Source organism: Pseudorca crassidens, chromosome 5, assembly GCF_039906515.1.
Source record: "Pseudorca crassidens isolate mPseCra1 chromosome 5, mPseCra1.hap1, whole genome shotgun sequence".
Lineage (NCBI taxonomy): Eukaryota > Metazoa > Chordata > Mammalia > Artiodactyla > Delphinidae > Pseudorca > Pseudorca crassidens.
In genome coordinates this window covers 62535872-62553154 of record NC_090300.1, presented here as the reverse complement: position 1 = coordinate 62553154, position 17283 = coordinate 62535872, and the positions used below count along the sequence as shown (strand labels likewise).

The 17283-nt window shown below is 40.0% G+C and overlaps 1 protein-coding gene across 9 annotated transcripts in view; it reads left to right on the top strand.

The window, feature by feature from the left end:
• The window catches only part of PEX5L (peroxisomal biogenesis factor 5 like), a 251762-nt gene extending 238860 nt beyond the window's left edge, over window positions 1-12902 (top strand). For all 9 annotated transcript variants that reach the window (XM_067738136.1, XM_067738133.1, XM_067738134.1 and 6 more), the window contains one exon: window positions 4022-12902. In XM_067738136.1, coding sequence (XP_067594237.1) covers window positions 4022-4226 — 205 coding nt within the window. In that variant the 3' untranslated portion in view covers window positions 4227-12902. The remainder of the gene's footprint in view (window positions 1-4021) is intronic.
• The last annotated feature ends 4381 nt before the right edge of the window (window positions 12903-17283 follow it).

Sequence of the window (17283 nt, the reverse complement as noted above, 5' to 3'; positions counted from 1 at the left end):
AGTGGCTGCACCAGTTTACATTCCCACCAACAGTGTACTAGGACTCGCTTTTCTCCACACCCTCTCCAGCATTTGTATTTGTAGACTTTTTCTTTTAATAAATTTATTTATTTATTTTTGGCTGTGTTGGGTCATTGGGTCTTCGTTGCTGCGCGTGGGCTTTCTCTAGTTGCAGTGAGTGGGGGCTACTTCGTTGTGGTGCGCGGGCTTCTCATTGCGGTGGCTTCTCCTGTTGAGAAGCATGGGTTCTAGGCACATGGGCTTCAGTAGTTGTGGCACGTGGGCTCAGTAGTTGTGGCTCACAGGCTCTAGAGCACAGGCTCAGTAGTTGTGGCACACGGGCTTAGTTGCTCGGCTGCATGTGGGATCTTCCCAGACCAGGGCTCGAACCCATGTCCCCTGCACTGGCAGGCAGATTCTTAACCACTGTGCCACCAGAGAAGTCCCTATTATTTGTAGACTTTTTGATGATGGCCATTCTGACCGGTGTGATTATAGTTTTGATTTGCATTTCTCTAATAATTAGCGATGTTGAGCATCTTTTCATGTGCCTGTTAGCCATCTGTATGTCGTCTTTGGAGAAACGTCTGTTTAGGTTTTCTGCCCATTTTTTGATTAGGTTGTATGGTTTTTTGCTATTGAGCTGTATGAGCTGTTTGTATATTTTGAAGATTAATCCCTTGTCGGTTGCATCATTTGCAAACATTTCCTCCCGTTCCGTAGGTTGTCTTTTCGTTTTGTTGATGGTTCCTTTGCTGTACAAAAGCTTATAAGTTTGATTAGGCCCCATTTGTTTATTTTTGCTTTTATTTCTTTTGCCTTGGGAGACTGACCTAAGAAAACATTGGTACAATTTATGTCAGAGAATGTTTTGCCTATGTTCTCTTGTAGGAGTTTTATGGTGTCATATCTTATATTTAAGTCCTTAAGCCATTTTGAGTTTTTTATTTTTGTGTATGGTATGAGGGAGTGAGTGTTCTAATTTCATTGGTTTACACATTAAGCTTTAGAAAGGCCTCCTTTAGCATGTAAATTTTCTAAAGCTTTAGGATGAGTTTTAATTGTAACTCCTTAGTGTAGAAAAAAATACTTGAGGGGCCAATAAAATATTTTCTTCACATTCACAGATGTAAGACTCAGTAGGGCAACTATTTGCAGGAGGCCATGAAAATCCATAATAGGTAGAAATGGACAAACTTTGTTGAGGTGTGAATTTTTTATCTCAAGCAGAAAGTCTCCTGTATAAGAGCAGGTCAATTTTAGGGTTGCCAGATAAAATGCAGAATGCCCAGCTAAATTTGAATTTCAGATAAATACCAAATATGTTTTTAAGATAAGTATTTCCCAAATATTGCATGGGATGTACTTATACTGAAAATTATTCATTGTTTATCTGAAATTCAAATTTAACTGTGCATCCTGTATTCTTGTTTGCTAAGTCTGTCCACTTGAATCAGACAGATACTTTGGAAGAGCAAAGTGTTTTGGCTAAAATGTGTGGGTCTTTTATTGTCATGTAGAATATGGGAAATTTTGTGAAGTAATAAACATCTTGCATTTTTTCCTGAGAAAAAAGGCCATCAAGAGAGACATAAGCCTTAAATGCATTCTGAAAATAAGTTTCACTTGCGGTATAAGTGGGTGCTTAGGAAATAACAACCCTCAATAGAGATGTGGCCCAGAAGAAAGCCAGGAGTTGGTATCCACCAGTCTTGGGGCTTCTCCCTCAAGAACCGCAGGTGTCTGTGTATGTAGCTATAACATGCGCTATTTGTCATCTCACACGTTCTGTACAGAGTCAAAGGCGAGCCCTCTCCTCCTACTGTATACAATTGAAATAAGGAGAGGAAATTGGCGTGAAACCTGGGTGGAGCTTAAAATGCTACCCTTTTGTCAGTAGGAACTTCAAAGTAGAACTTAGACAAAAAAATCTTAACCTTTTCAAAAGTGAGGACCTCTTTTTAATTAAAAACAGAAATCTCATCCCATTTGATATGTGATGTTTTTAGTATTAGTATAATGAGGGAGAGCTACTATAAAATGAAGAATACTTTTAAATGAATGTGCTTTTTATTAATCGTGACATAACATTTAAAACAATTTAAACTTATTCATACATGTATGTGTGTAGCATTTGAAAACTATTCCCACTTGTACACGTAGTCTTCTGAGTCCCCTCAAAGGCCTCTTGAGTTCTCAAGCTGGGGAAAAGGTTTAGACTATCTTCGTGAGAAAACCTGGAGTTGCTTGACGAGGCTAACAGGTTCGACTATTCTGTTACTCTCCACGGCCCTCGGAGACCAGTGCCACACATCGGGGCAGGAGCAGCCTGTGCGGGAGGGCATGCAGGAGGGCCTTCCAGCATCTTCCTTCCCCAGAGTTCTTACAGGCCTAGGATGATGAGAGGAATTGGAGTTACTGTCATTCGAGCTGCCTTCCTGTGCCGAGGAAGCCAGAAAGGGCCTCCAAAGTAAACTCTCCGTGTGCATCTGCTATCAATCCTCTTCTCTTCCTTGATTACAAGAAACCCAGAAGAGGGCTGATGAGAACACTCCCTTCCATTACCCAGGTTGCTACCTACAGCGCAACCATTCCCCAACTGCCCTTTACTTCTGGGCAGATCTAACAATATAGATGAGCAAATGCCTGGATCGTGTGCATTGGAATCAGAAATCCAGCCTCGCTTTCTTTATGGTTTCTTACCAGATGCTAAACAGTGACTACCTCGTAGAATTAAATGAGATCAAGTATGTGAAAAGCTTTTAAGAAGAGTACAGAAGATACAAGTGAAAGAGGCCTCATTCTTAGCAAAGACAAGTTTGTCAGATACATATTACACGTTCCTAGGTGACAGGAAAGCTGAAGGGGGCAGTCCCGGCCGGTACACCGGGCACGCAAGCAACAGAGCACGGTAATGGACCACGGGAGCTAGGCCTCTGGACAGCATCTGACTCAGTGGGTCACAAACTTTGTATTCTTGGGACCCCTTTCCACTTTTAACAATTATTGAGAACCTCGAGGGGCTTTTGTTTATGTGGGTTACACCTATCAATATTTACCATATTAGAAACAGAGAAAAGTTTGAGATTCATTTAAAAATAAACTAATTACATGTTAACATGAATTATATATTTTATTTAAAAAATTATTCTCCAAAACAGTTTAGTGAAGAGTGACACTCTTTTATCATTTTTACAAATTTCTTTAATATGTTGCTTATAGAAGACACATTCTCACCTCTGCTTATGCATTCAGTCTATTGGGATATCACATATCATATAGTCACTGGAAAATTCCATTGTATATTCATGAGAAAATGAGAGTGAAATGGTAAAATGACATCTCAGTATTATTATAAAAATAATTTTGACCTCACTGATCCCCAGACCACATGAAGAACTACTGACCTAACTTAATGATAGGAGCTTTCACATAAATGATTCAGCTGCACCTCACAGCAAGGCTTTAAAATGACTTTTATTCTCCCTGTAATACAGCTGGGGCAACTGAGGCTTGGAAAAGAAATATGCCTAAGGCTAAACAACTGGGATCCAAGTCCAGCTGCTTTGATAAAAAACTCAACTCAGCCCGGCTGCCTCCTACTTTGAGAAAACTTAAACTAATGAGAAAAGTTAAGCTACTTCGTTTCTGAGTAAGGCCAGATGCCTCCTCTGGTTATATAAATCACATCTGCAGATGTATTGAGTCTTCAAATCATTCCTGGAGTAGGGGAAAATCAAATGCATTAATGAGTTAGCAATGGTTTTGCTATTATTCTTCCTGTCCCACATGACATACCTAAAATAAAGTTTGCTCTCCTTTTTTCTGACTTCACTATATTCAACAATGACTTTTCACAGAGGAATAATGAGAGAATCAGAAAGTTGTTCACCTGATGATCCAAAACACCAGAGAGGTGATTTAGGATTTTTAGACTAAGATAACTTAATTCATTTATTTCTAAGTTGGCTAACTCTGAAATCTGTTGCATTTTTAAATGCCTGTTTTTCTACCCTCTTAGAGAAGCGGTCAGCAATTTTCTCACTGCCCTCAGTTTGCAAAGAAAGAGCAGGAATCAACAGCAAGTTCCTCATCCTGCAATCTCTGGGAATATCTGGGCTGCCCTCAGAATTGCCCTTTCTCTGATGGACCAACCGGAACTCTTCCAGGCAGCTAATCTCGGTGACCTGGATGTCCTCCTGAGAGCTTTCAACTTGGATCCTTGATGGAAAAGAAAAAAATAAAAAGAATCCCTGATCTGTGTAAATTGTACTGAGAAACGCAAAACTATTTCATTATGAATTCCAAAAAGGATAAAATGGATGTTCAAAAGGCTATGGTGATATAACCCAAGGGAATTCCTACAGACAATGCCCAGTCTCTGTTCAGATCCAAAAGCACAAAACATTATATAGTCAAGGTCGGGCTCAGAAGAAGAATTGATAGACACAAACCAAGATTAAGTAACTGTGTGAATACTCTTCAGAAGCTGCAAGCATATTGCAAGTTCTTTGGGGTTTTGTCCCCACTTGCAGCTGATGACACATCTAAGGAACTTGCTCATGGGACACCTGGAGAAAGCACTGCCTTGGATCAGGGAATTGTGTTTCTGAACTGTCCCCTGAAATTCCCCCTTTTACCAAATTGAACATAGTTTGGGCCAAGGTGCATGCACATATATTAACTCTTGACTAAAGAGAGGCATTGCTTAAACCTGTTCCAATTTTAACTTTTATTGTTGCCCTTTGATTCCAGAGAGCGAGCTTTGCTGGCAAAAGCAGTTTTTGCACTAGAAATTTTTGCTCTTCCCAATCAAAACTTTTCTGGGATTGTATATATGCACTTTAATATTTTTGCCTTGCTGGAGTTTTGTTTTGTTGCTCCAATTTTTAACCTGGAGGTAAAAGATTAGAGAACTCAGCCTTGTTTGATCAACGGACCAAATAACAATTCCTGAAAATAGTTTTTCATAGCGTAGGGTTTTGAAGGAACGTTTTTCTTAAAGCAGATATGACGTGGGGTGTAGTATGTCAAACACAGATCTTATTCACATGCTTTTCTGGGACTGTATGAACTGAAGCAAGAGATAAAGTAGTACCTCTTCACAAATTCTGTGCAGGAAGGAAGTTTGATGATATTGTGATTTCTACTGAGTTAACATTAACTTGCTTAAATGTCGTATTTTCCTTGCTTTCTAACTGCTCTGCACATTTTCCTTTTAAATTGTTAACATTTTAAATAGTGTTTAAAAGTGATAAATACATCTTTTCCTTAAAATTATGTGTTTTCTTAGTTCCATAATAATCTGCACTGCTCACCCTTTTGCATTCTAAGTGATAGAAGATCAATATTTTCTAGCTGAACCTCACTGAATGTCAGTGGTTTAATATGCAAGATGCATGCCTGGCGTTCACTTTGAACATTTGTCAAGCATCAGGAATTTTCTGCTGGTGGTGATGTTTAATTGGTTATATTCCACTCAGTTCTTCAGAGCGTTTTGTGCCTGTTGGGAGTTTGGTGATTAGTTGAAAAGACACCATTTTTTAAAGAATTAGAAAAATTGTTTGCAAAATGGTAACCAAAATATAATTTCACTGATGGTCCAATTCTAGTAATTTATCCTGGGAAGTTGTCCCATTCTTCTTTATTGTGTCTCCTTCCTTCTTCCAGAATCTTCCCCAAAGCAATCTGATCCCAACTTTTTCTTCATATTCTTTGGTTAGTAACAGCTGGTTACATTCGTGATTATAGTTACCCTGCAAAACAGCATTTGGGTCAAGAGTATAATTGACTGGGGAGTTAGCTTCTACTGGGAGAGGGGAGAGGAAATGTATATACATGCTGAGACATCGAACTCCAGGTACAGGCAGAAATCCTCTCTTCCGTTATGTTGGAAGTCTCGGTGGGTAGGAAGGGATCCCAGGGACACATGAAACCACTTGAGGCTTCCATACATCATAACCTATTCTAGTTCATAAAGACAAAGAGTTGAGGGCACTATGGTGGTGCCAGGCATTTATCTTCATGTCAAAGCCCACCTGGGCTAGGTGATGCCTCCAGCTGGCCAGCAGGAGGCAGGGCATTAAGGCATTCACTGCTGGGCAGGAGTCACAACCCAGGCTTGGCCTCCTTCACTGAAGTGTGAGAAGCAAGATAAAACTCAACAATATTTTCTAAAGAATAAATGGTATCCTTTAGAATTTTAGCATCTTAGAAACTCAGTCTGGGGAAGGACTCTTGGGGCCCAGTCTCCAACCCATGACAGCTGCCTGCTTGAATATCCCCGATAGAATAGCATCCATTCTGTGCATGTTCTTCCTCCCAATCCCTGTGCATTCACTGGCTGGCCAGCTGACGTGCATCCATCATAGTCCATTAGGAGCAAACTTCACACGTGTTCTATTTATGGTGTCATTGTATACTTTCAGCAGTCACTGAATTTTGCAATAACGATAGGCTGTTTTCTTAGCCTTGCTGGCACTACCCACATGAGATCAGTAACAATTTAAAGACTGACAGTAGGGTAAATGTGGGATGTTTTGATTTGATTGTTGCTAAGTGGTGGCAAATTTTGCTGCCCAAGTTTTATTTTGCTTTTGGAATACAGAGTAACTTCGAGCTCCAAAGAGTTGCGTTAGAGGAGACAACCTTCCATTCCCGTCATAATTGGATCATGTGCAGAGCATTCAGTAAGATTTTCTGCAAGACACCTGTGTAAGTCAGAACCAAGATTTTCATAGGCTGTTAACCTGTCAAGAAGCGCAGAATTGTTGCCCAAGGAGTTTTTCAATACTTTTTTTTTAATTGACGTATAGTTGGTTTACAATCTGTTAGTTTCTCCTGTACAGCAAAGTGATTGTTATACATATGTATACATTCTTTATATCCTTTGCCATTATCGTTTATCACAGGGTATTGAATATAGTTCCCTGTGTTATACAGTAGGACCTTGTTGTTTATCCATTCTACATATAATAGTTTGCATCTGCTAACCCCAAACTCCTAATTCATCCCTCTCCCACCACCTTGCTTTGCAACCACAAGTCTGATCTCTGAGTCTGTTTCTCTTTTGATTTGTATCTTTTTTCCCGTTTTTTTTACTTTCTATTTTATATTGGAGTATAGTTGATTAACAATATTGTGATAGTTTCAGTGTACAGCAAGTGATTCAGTTATACAAGCACATGTATCTCTTTTTATTCAAATTCTTTTCCCATTTAGGTTGTTACATAATATTGAACAGAGTTCCCTGTGCTATACAGTAAGCCCTTGCTGGTTATCCATTTTAAATACAGCAGTGTGTACGTCAATCCCAAACTCCCTAACTATCCCTTCCTTCCCTTGTGTCATATTTTAAATTCCACATATAACTGATATCATGTGGTATTTGTCTTTCTCTGATTTACTTCACTTTGTATGATAATCTCTATGTCCATCCATGTTGCTGCAAATGGCATTATTTCGTTCTTTTTTATGGCTGAGTAGTATTCCACTGTATACATGTAACACATCTTCTTTATATGGACATTTAGGTTGTTTCCATGTCTTGGCTATTGTGAATAGTGCTGCTATGAACATTGCATGTATCTTTTTGGATTATAGTCTTCTCTGGGTATATGCCCAGGAGTGGGATTGCTGGATCATATGGTAACTCTGTTTTTAGTTTTTTGAGGAACCTCCATACTGTTCTCCATAGTGGCTGCACCAACTTACATTCCCACCAGCAGTGCAAGAGGGTTCCCTTTTCTCCACACCCTCTCCAGCATTTGTTATTTGTAGGTTTTTCAGTGATGGCCATTCTGACCAGTGTGAAGTGGTACCTCATTATAGTTTTGATTTGCATTTCTCTAATAATTATTGATGTTGAGCATCTTTTCATGTGCCTGTTGGTCATCTGGATGTCTTCTTTGGAGAAATGTCTATTTAGGTCTTCTGCCCATTGTTGGATTGGGATGTTTCTTTTGTTGTTGAGTTGTATGATCTGTTTGTACATTTTGGAAATTAAGACCTTGTTGGTCGCATCACTTGCAAATATTTTCTCCTAGTGTGTAGGTTGTCTTTTTGCTTTGCTTATGATTTCCTTTGCTGTGCAACAACTTATAAGTTTGATTAGGTCCTATTTGTTTATTTTATTTCTATTGCTTTGGGAGACGGACCTAAGAAAACATTGGTACGATTTATGTTAGACAATGTATTGCCTATGTTCTCTTCTAGGAGTTTTATGGTGTCACACCTTGTATTTGTCTACAAGCCATTTTGAGTTTATTTTTGTGCATGGTGAGAAGGTGTGTTCTAACTTCATTTATTTACATGTGGCTGTCCAACTTTCCCAGCACCACTGGTTGAAGAGACTGTCTTTTTTCCATTTTATATTCTTGCCTCCTTTGTCAAAGATTAATTGACCGTAAGTGTGTGGGTTTATTTCTGGGCTCTCTATTCTGTTCCATTGATCCCTATGTCTGTTTTTGTGCCAATACCATGATGTTTTGATTACTGTAGCTTTGTAATATTGTCTGAAGTGTGGGAGGGTTATGCCTCCTGCTTTGTTCTTTTTCCTCAGTATTGCTTTGGCAACTCTGGGTCTTTTACAGATCCATATACATTTTAGGATTATTTGTTCTAGTTCTGTGAAAAATATCATGGGTAATTACATAGGGATCACATTAAATTTGTAGATTGCTTTGGGTAATATGGCAATTTTAACAATATTAATTCTTCTAATCCAAGAGCATGGGATACGTTTCCTTCAATAATACTTTTTTGATTTTTATTTTGTTAATTTTATTGGAGTATAGTTGATTTACAATGTTGTGTTAGTTTCAGGTGTACAGCATAGTGATTCAGTTATACATATATTCTTTCTTTTTCAGATTCTTTTCTCGTATAGCTTATTACAGAACATTGAGTAGAGCTCCCTGTGCTATACAGTAGGTCCTTGTTGGGTATCTATTTTATGTATAGTAGTGTGTGTATTTTAATCCCAAGCTCCTAATTTATCCCTCCTGCCATGTTTCCCTGTTGGTAACCCTAAGTTCTCAAAATCTGGGTCTGTTTCTGTTTTGTAAATAAATTCATTTATACAGTGAGACTTTTAAACAAAATTTAATAAAAACAGTTACTAGAAAGCACATGAAAGTTTATAGAAATCAGGGCACCACCAAAAATGAAGTAGCAAGATTTTAGAACAGTCTTTATTGTATACATTTTTTTTAACTGTGACACATTTTTTAAGGCAGCACTGCTTTCTGGCATCTTATCTCCATGGTGTGAAATTGTCATTTAAATTACTCTTTCCATTTGCAAGTGTAGGTAGGGTGTTTTGGGTTACCTTCTGGGGCATTCTGGGAAGGCACTGAGTATCTTTTGTGTTACTGAGTAATAAATAGCCTAAGATCTCTTAGAGGATGGTAATACTTTACTAGAATGACCACTCAATTTCATAAACGTGACTTTTGAGGACCAATTTCACTAGTCAATGGGATGAAAATGCAGAGAAGGCCAGTGATCATTGCTGAATTTCAAAATATAACTGTGTCTAGTGAGCTATTCTATGTGCTCCTGTACCTTCACAGTGAGGTGGAGGAGGGTTAGGGAAAAGGAGAAATAAGGCATCCACTTACTGGGCCAATCATATTAAGTCATCATTCCCTTTGCTTTCTCCCAAGCTCACTCCTGATGACTCCTTGAAAGAAAGGCAGATCTTATCCACCAGGAAACGTTAGTAGAAAACTATGAGCTGTGCTTTCTCAGTTCATCTGTATTTCAACTAGAATGGCAAATTTGTGATACTTAACTGGGTTGGAATGTCCAGTACCCACTCACTTTCAGAGGTTTCTGCCACTTGCCTCATTCTTTTCTTTGAAGGAACTATTATGTTAAATCTTAGCACCATGTCTAGACATTAATATCATGTAAATCTTTCTAGTGTATTTGTGCTATACAGGCAAGACTTGAATACAACTGTAGCTAGTCCTACTTATAACAGGAGCTCCCAAACTCTGTACCATAAACATTGTTTGTCTGTGAGCTCCTTGGGAATAGAGAGAAAAAGCAAGATGGTTGTTTTGTGTCCCTTCCTCATTTGTCCCTGAATCGATTGGACTGTAATAAGTTAGTTGTGGTGGTGGTGGTTGTTTTATTTCTTGAAATGCTTCTAGAAGCATTCTAGTAACAGGGTATTCTGAAGGCTTAATTTGTGTGCCATCTTTCTGAGGCCTTCTGTTTTAGAAATTATTACACATGCAATGCATGATTTCAACTTTGTAAAATAATTTCAAATGTATTCCCTCACCAGATTTTACTGCACCATTTCCTTATCATTTCAGTATTTATAGAACTGGTTGAAATTAAACTGTTTTGAACTAAGAAGTAGACAGATCTATATATTTTTTAAGAGGGTTTGTAGATGAACTCTGGCATAAGGTTTGTAAAAAGGCAGTTTTTAAAAAATGAAACATATAACCTCACGTACCAAAATAAAGCATGCATTAGCACTTGCAAATCTGCCTACTCAGATATTAACCAAAGCATGCAAAATAACTTTACTGAATGTAAATTTACCCAGTGCATGATTAAGTCAGTCTCATAGGTTAGCTTATATTTCCTTGCTTCTGAACAAGGAACTTGTTCATGAACTTTGTGTTCTAGTTTTTCTACTTGCTTTTAAATATCCTGTCCTTGAGAGTCACATGGCTGGTTTATGCAGTGTTGCAGCCAGTGCCAAACTAATCCTGCGAGGAGTCCAGGTCTTTAGACATCCAAACGATTTTTAAAAACCGGCTGAGGCACAACAGGTGCAAAATAGAAACAAACTCCACCTGTCTGAATGCTACTGAACAAAACCATGTTGATTGCCTCAGCACAGTTTTGGGTTCTAAATTCTGAATAGTGCATTTCGAGCTTTTCTAATTTAGAAATGCTGACATTCTAAATAAGGTGGGGAGGTTAAGGTAACGTCAGGTACATAAAAACCATCATAAGGCAAAGTGGACATGGGGCCTTAATTTCCACAAATGTCACGTAGTGTGTGGGGTGTCTGTCACACCACTGTCCTCAACACGGCCCTATCTGTATGGTAAGTGAGCTACTTGGGCCACATCCCTTGAGAAACTGGACTTGGTCAATCCGTCTAAAAACACTGAAATTCAGGGTTGATGAGGTGATTTCACGGTCACTCAGAAACAACTCTAAAGTCCTCCCACTGACCTTTTCTGTGGCCCTGGCTTCCGGAAAAAATAAGGACAAGGAAACCAGAAATGGAGGGAACAAAGCTCAGTAAGACAATGGGGGTGTCTTTTAGTTAGCAACAGCTTTGTCACCACTTCGTACCCTACACCCCAACACACATGCAGATGAGCTCCAAGACAGAATCCCCCAAGCACCCAGCCAAGACCATTGTGTGGAGGCATTAAACAGCTAAGAGGAGAAAAAAAGTGTGAGATTTCACGTTACTCTCCATTTTGCCTTGAATAGTTTCCGCTACCGGTACCCTCTGCAGACATACCCAAATAACATTCTGGAAACAAGTGCCCCAATCCTCAATCTCAGAACTGTTTTCTTAGGACTGCTCTCCAAGAGAGAACTCTTGTAGCACTGTAGAATGTCACAGCAAAACCCTGACAGGCTCATTGGGACACTTGCACTCAAGGTTCTCAAGGTTGAGAAACCTGCACTCAAAATAATATTAAGATGAAAAAAAAGAATGAGGCAGTTCTTTGCTCACCAATAAAATGTGTGTGTGTCTTGTCTTTGAATTTCTTGGAGAGGGAAATGGTACGACACAAAAAGAACTAAAGAATATACACACTCAGTATTTCACTGACATATATAAAAATACCACAAAAGAATTGTACCACGTGAGAAATATGTTCATGATTGAATGTGTTAGCAGTAAAGGAAATATAGCAAACCTAAATTTTACTAATTATTTTCAATTCCCCATCCCCATATCATCTAATCATCTAACCCAAACCCTCTTCTATTTTCATTGCCCAAATTTGTTTACATTTGTTGAAAATCTGATTAATTTAGTAAACTTTTTACAAACTATAAAAAGCATTTATTAACTATTTAGAAAAGATATTTCTATATATTTTGTATATCTATGAATATTGCATATCTAAGCTAAAATACTGTTTGAGACAAATTCTTCTATGATGCTTCCTTATGCTCAATAATGTTTAAAATCTTGGGATTTCATTTTTAATCTGAAGTAGATAACAAAAAAATTTAACCTTAAATGTTTACATTGAGTTTTTAAATTAAAACCAATCCAAATTAAGTGACCTATAGTAAATTAATGGCAGTGGAAGCGGGAGCATAAGTTATTGGCATACTACATGATAACATACCTGTGTATTTAGTGAAATATTATATATCATAGCACAACTCTGTTGGGTATTAAGATTTCATCTTAGTATTCCCCTGTGTTGCTCTTTGAAATAAAATTACTACCATAAAAATCTCTTATCATATTGATGTGTTTAATTTACTCCATTGGCTTATAATTTGCAAAGTACCAAGATTAAGGTAGTATTTTTGTACTACTATTGGAAGCATGCCCTTCCTTTTTCACATTATTAAATTGTGTATTTGTGCAATTTTAAACTATGTTTTCAATAAACTTTGTGGCTTCAAGGTCTTTTCAGAAATCTTTCAAAATGGGATATGGGGATCAGAATTGCTTCAAGTCAAATGGAATCCAATTTGTACTACTGGTTAGAAGGTCCTTTTATCGAATATCACTACCTATGATTTTGCATAAGTTATCTGGAAATAGGAATGCACTTTTAGATACAAAACAAAGATCTTCCTCCTTTGTTAATTTTTAAAGACTAAAATATTATTTAACCTGCAACTGGATTTTGTGATTTTTTTTTTTAGAATAAAAGTATTAAAATATATTTGTTTTAGGGTCTTTTTATTTTTGTCAAATATTTGAGCACCTACTAAGTACAGGTACTGTCTAGTGCAGGACAGTGGAAATTAAATCAAATCAAGCCCTTGAAGAGCTTAGATTTCTGTGAGAGCTCAACAAATACTTTAATAAGAATGCCACGTGCTGCAATGCAAAGCACTAGAAGAACAAGGCAAGTAACGTATGAGAGTGACTGGGGCTCCTTCATCTACAGGTGGTCAGGAAAGGTTTCTCTTACCTGACATTTGGGCTGAGATTTGAATGACAAGAAGCCAGCCAAGTGGAGTTGGGGACAAGCTCTCCCTCTTCACTGCCCTCTCTTTCCACCTGAGGCAGCACTTAACCCTGGTGGGAGTCTCTTTTCTCTGTGAAATCAAGCTGTACCTCTTTCTTTCCTGTTTCACTGTTACTCTATAAGCAGTAAAGTTCCGTCTACCTAGTGGTGAACTGCGGCTCCTCTTCCCACCTCTCGCATAACTCAAACCATTTTTATGTCTCCTATGCCCTCGCCACTTTTTTTTTTTTTTGCGGTACACGGGCCTCAATGTGGTGGCCTCTCCCGTTGCGGAGCACAGGCTCCGGACGGGCAGGCTCAGCGGCCATGGCTCACGGGCCCAGCCGCTCCGCGGCATGTGGGATCCTCCCGGACCGGGGCACGAACCTGTGTCCCCTGCGTCAGCAGGAGTACTCTCAACCACTGCGCCACCAGGGAAGCCCGCCCCCGCCACTTTTTAAACATGAATATTAATCTCCTCAAATAGCTGCTTCACTCCGTGTGTGTATTCAAAAGCAGACCAAGGTCTGAATAGTTCTTTTTACATTTCCTTACAGGGCGCCTTAAGGTAATACCTCATCTAGCCAGCACTTTAGGGCTCACAAAGGACTGACGTATTTTTCCTTTACTTACACCACATAACCAATAATGCCGCCTGGTAATCATCTTAAGGAATCAGAACTTTAGGCACCGATGGTTAATTTTAGTATTTTGCCCTGTGGAACTAAACTACTGATTCTCAGTAGGCGCCCTGCTTGAGTCTGCCCACTGAGTTTAGAAAAGTGGAATCCAGGCAGTACAGCCTTCCCAGGCCCAGTTCTCTGAAAGGGAAACAGAAAGGAAGCAAACATTTACTGAAACCTACCATGTGCCGGATTCCTTGGCCGGGTGTTTCTATTTTGCCGTTTTAACTTCAGCGGGCACCCAGGTCCTAAGCCTTTGCTCTACTGATAATTGTATCCAGTCCATAATTAATATTTCTGCAAATAATTAACATAATCTCAAAAACTGTGCCAGGTGAAAAAAAGGTCTTAGAGATTAACAACAGACTAAAGAGTACATTTAATACTAAAAGAACAGCAAAAACTGACCTGGGAAACAGTAGGCTTGAGAGAAATTTCCAAGACAATGCCTAGCACTGCTCATAGTAAAATTTGCTATCGGTTAAAAATTGATAAAGAACAACAAAATCGTCTTGACAAAATTTAGATTTGCAAAATTTGACCTGGTAGAGCTGGATCCAGTGGAAATAATGGCTGCAAAGGGGAATTTGCAATAGCAAAATTTATAATAGAGAAAAATTGATGAGGACTGAAAAACTGATGACAGACTGTCCTTATAAAATTTACAGAATTGTTAACAAAGTAAGTTCATTAAAATAGAAAGGAAAATGTCAAAGTTTGGGAAGAGTTCAACTGGGTGACTCTTCTTACCTTCTCCTCTCTCCTCAAATCCCATCTCCCACACACTCCCTCTTAAGCTGGGCATCTTGCTTCCTACTTTCCTAGAAAACGATGGCAGGAAAGAACTCCCAGACTCATGGCAGTCTCCTAGTCTCCTCACCGTGGCATCTGCACTTGGGTCTCTGCCTCCCTCCCATCCCCACACAGGTCTTCCAAGCCCTGCCTAAAGTTAGCTCTGACTTTGGCACCAGATTCCATCACCTCTTGCCTGTTCAAGAACAGCGAATCAGCACTTCTCCCCTCGCCCTCCTACATCCTCCACACTGTACTTTCTGTTTGACCATCTTATTTCTCATATTTAAAAGGAAGAACTTCTCTCAGCCCCACCCACTTCCCCTATCAGTCACCACCCCACTTTCTTTGCTTTCCTCTGTAGCAAAACTCCCCAAAGAGTTGTCTGCATTCATTTTCTGCAATGCCTCTCCTCCCAAACTGTTCCCATGGAGACCACACATGACTCCAAGTGGATCAATCTCACAGTGAACTCATCTTACTTAGCCTATCACATTTATTTGGTCACTCTCACCTCCTCAAGATGCTTTCTTCACTTGGTTTCCACTTCCAGGCACCATTCTCTTGGTTTCTGTGCACAGTGGTGGTCACTCGTCCCAAGTCTCCTTTGCTGGCTCATCTTCTCCCTGACTTACGTTGAAGGGCTCAGTCCCTGGACCTCTTCTATTTCCTGTCTCCCTCCACTGATGATCCCACCCACGCCCATGGCTTTAAATACCACTTAGAGGGCTTCCCCGGTGGCGCAGTGGTTGAGAGTCTGCCTGCCGATGCAGGGGACACGGGTTCATGCCCCGGTCCGGGAGGATCCCACATGCCGCGGAGCGGCTGCGCCCGTGAGCCACGGCCGCTGAGCCTGCGCGTCCGGAGCTCCGTAACGGGAGAGGCCACAGCAGTGAGAGGCCCGCGTACCGCAAAAAAACAAAACAAAACAAAAAACAACCACTTAGATACCAACCACTCCCAATTTGATATCTACAGTCCAGACTTCTCAAAGTCCAGAGTTGGACATGTCCCACTTCCTACTCAACATCAGCCACGGAGGTCTAATAGGAATTTCAAACTCAGCTTGCCCCAAACCGGACTCCTGACCATCCCTCCCCACCACCACTTGTAACCTCACCACACCCTCCTGCCTTAGTTGATTGCAACTACATTCTTCAATTGCTCAGAACAAAAACTTCAAGGGCAGCCTTAGCTACTCTCATTCCCTCATACCCCACACATCCTATCCATCAGGAGATTCTACTGGCCTTACGTTCAAATGTACCCAGAATCTGCCCGTCCGCACTACCCTCACTGCTACCCTCCATCCTTCTGAGCATCATCCTCTCCCCTTGCCTACCACAGTAGCCCCTACTTCTGTCCTTGCCCTCCTGTCATCTAAGCTAAACAAAGAACAATCTCCCTGAAACTTTGGTCAGAGCAGGTCATTGCTCTGCTCAAAACCCTGTAATGGCTCTCCATTCCACCCTAGAGTCAAGTCCTTCCAATGCCTCCCGGGCTCAGACGATCTGGCCCCCTCTCTCCTCCTCTCCCACCAGTCTCCCCCACTCCTCCCTCCCTCCCAACCACAGTGGTCCCCTTGCTGCTTTCTGACATACCAGATACTTTCCCACTCCAGAGCTAGTGCTCCAGCTTGTCCCTCTGCCGAGCATATCCTTCCCTTAAACATGTTTGGATGACGCCTTCACCTCCTTCAAGTCTTCTTTCAAATCTCACCTCCCCATGATGCCTTCCCTGATCAGGCACTCCCCTGAGTACCTGATTTCGTACCTCAACCCGCACCTCCACCACTGATCTACATCTTCTTTTCTCCATAGAACTCAACAGCTTTTAACATATCATTTACTTACTTCCTGTGTTTAGTATCTGCCTCTCCCTGGTAGAAAATTAACTCAGCAAGGGCAGAGAGCCATATCTACTTTGTTTACTGATACATCTAAGAAAAACAATGCCTAGCACATAGATGTTTAGTAGTTATTGAATTATGAACCATGCTATACAGATGAACAAAATAAATTTGCTTAATGGAATTATCTCCAGAAAAATACTTTTGAAAAAAAAAGTCATCAATGTTGGTATAATTGATTATTTTTAAAAAATTGTTTTAGACTGAAACAATGGGTCAAAACCTCCGCAGAGTCAAAACGCTATATGGGTTAAAATGATGACATAAAATACCACAGTAAAAATATCCTGTGTCCACCAGACTGTCAGATGCTTTACATAACTCATCACAAGTATTTATTCTGCCCACTGAACAGATGAGAAGACTGAGTCTCAGGATATTAAGTGCTTACCAAAGTCACACAGCTAGTCTGGGCTGGGAACAGGTATTTGAACTTGTCTATATGCTTCTACCCTGGCCATTATCCCACCCTGCCTCCCTACCTCAATGAAAGTAGATTTTTAAATAACTGCTTGCATGGGGATGAGAATTACTCACCATTTTCCTGTTAAATTTCTCCACTGTGACTGAAGTTTGCCACTGACGACGTTTGAAAAGCTGGACCATGAGTTCCAACGGCACATACACACACTGGTAAACTCTCCCACTGGACACGACGGGATACATCAAGTGAATGTAAACAGCAGCTGGCTTGCAAACACTGGCCTAA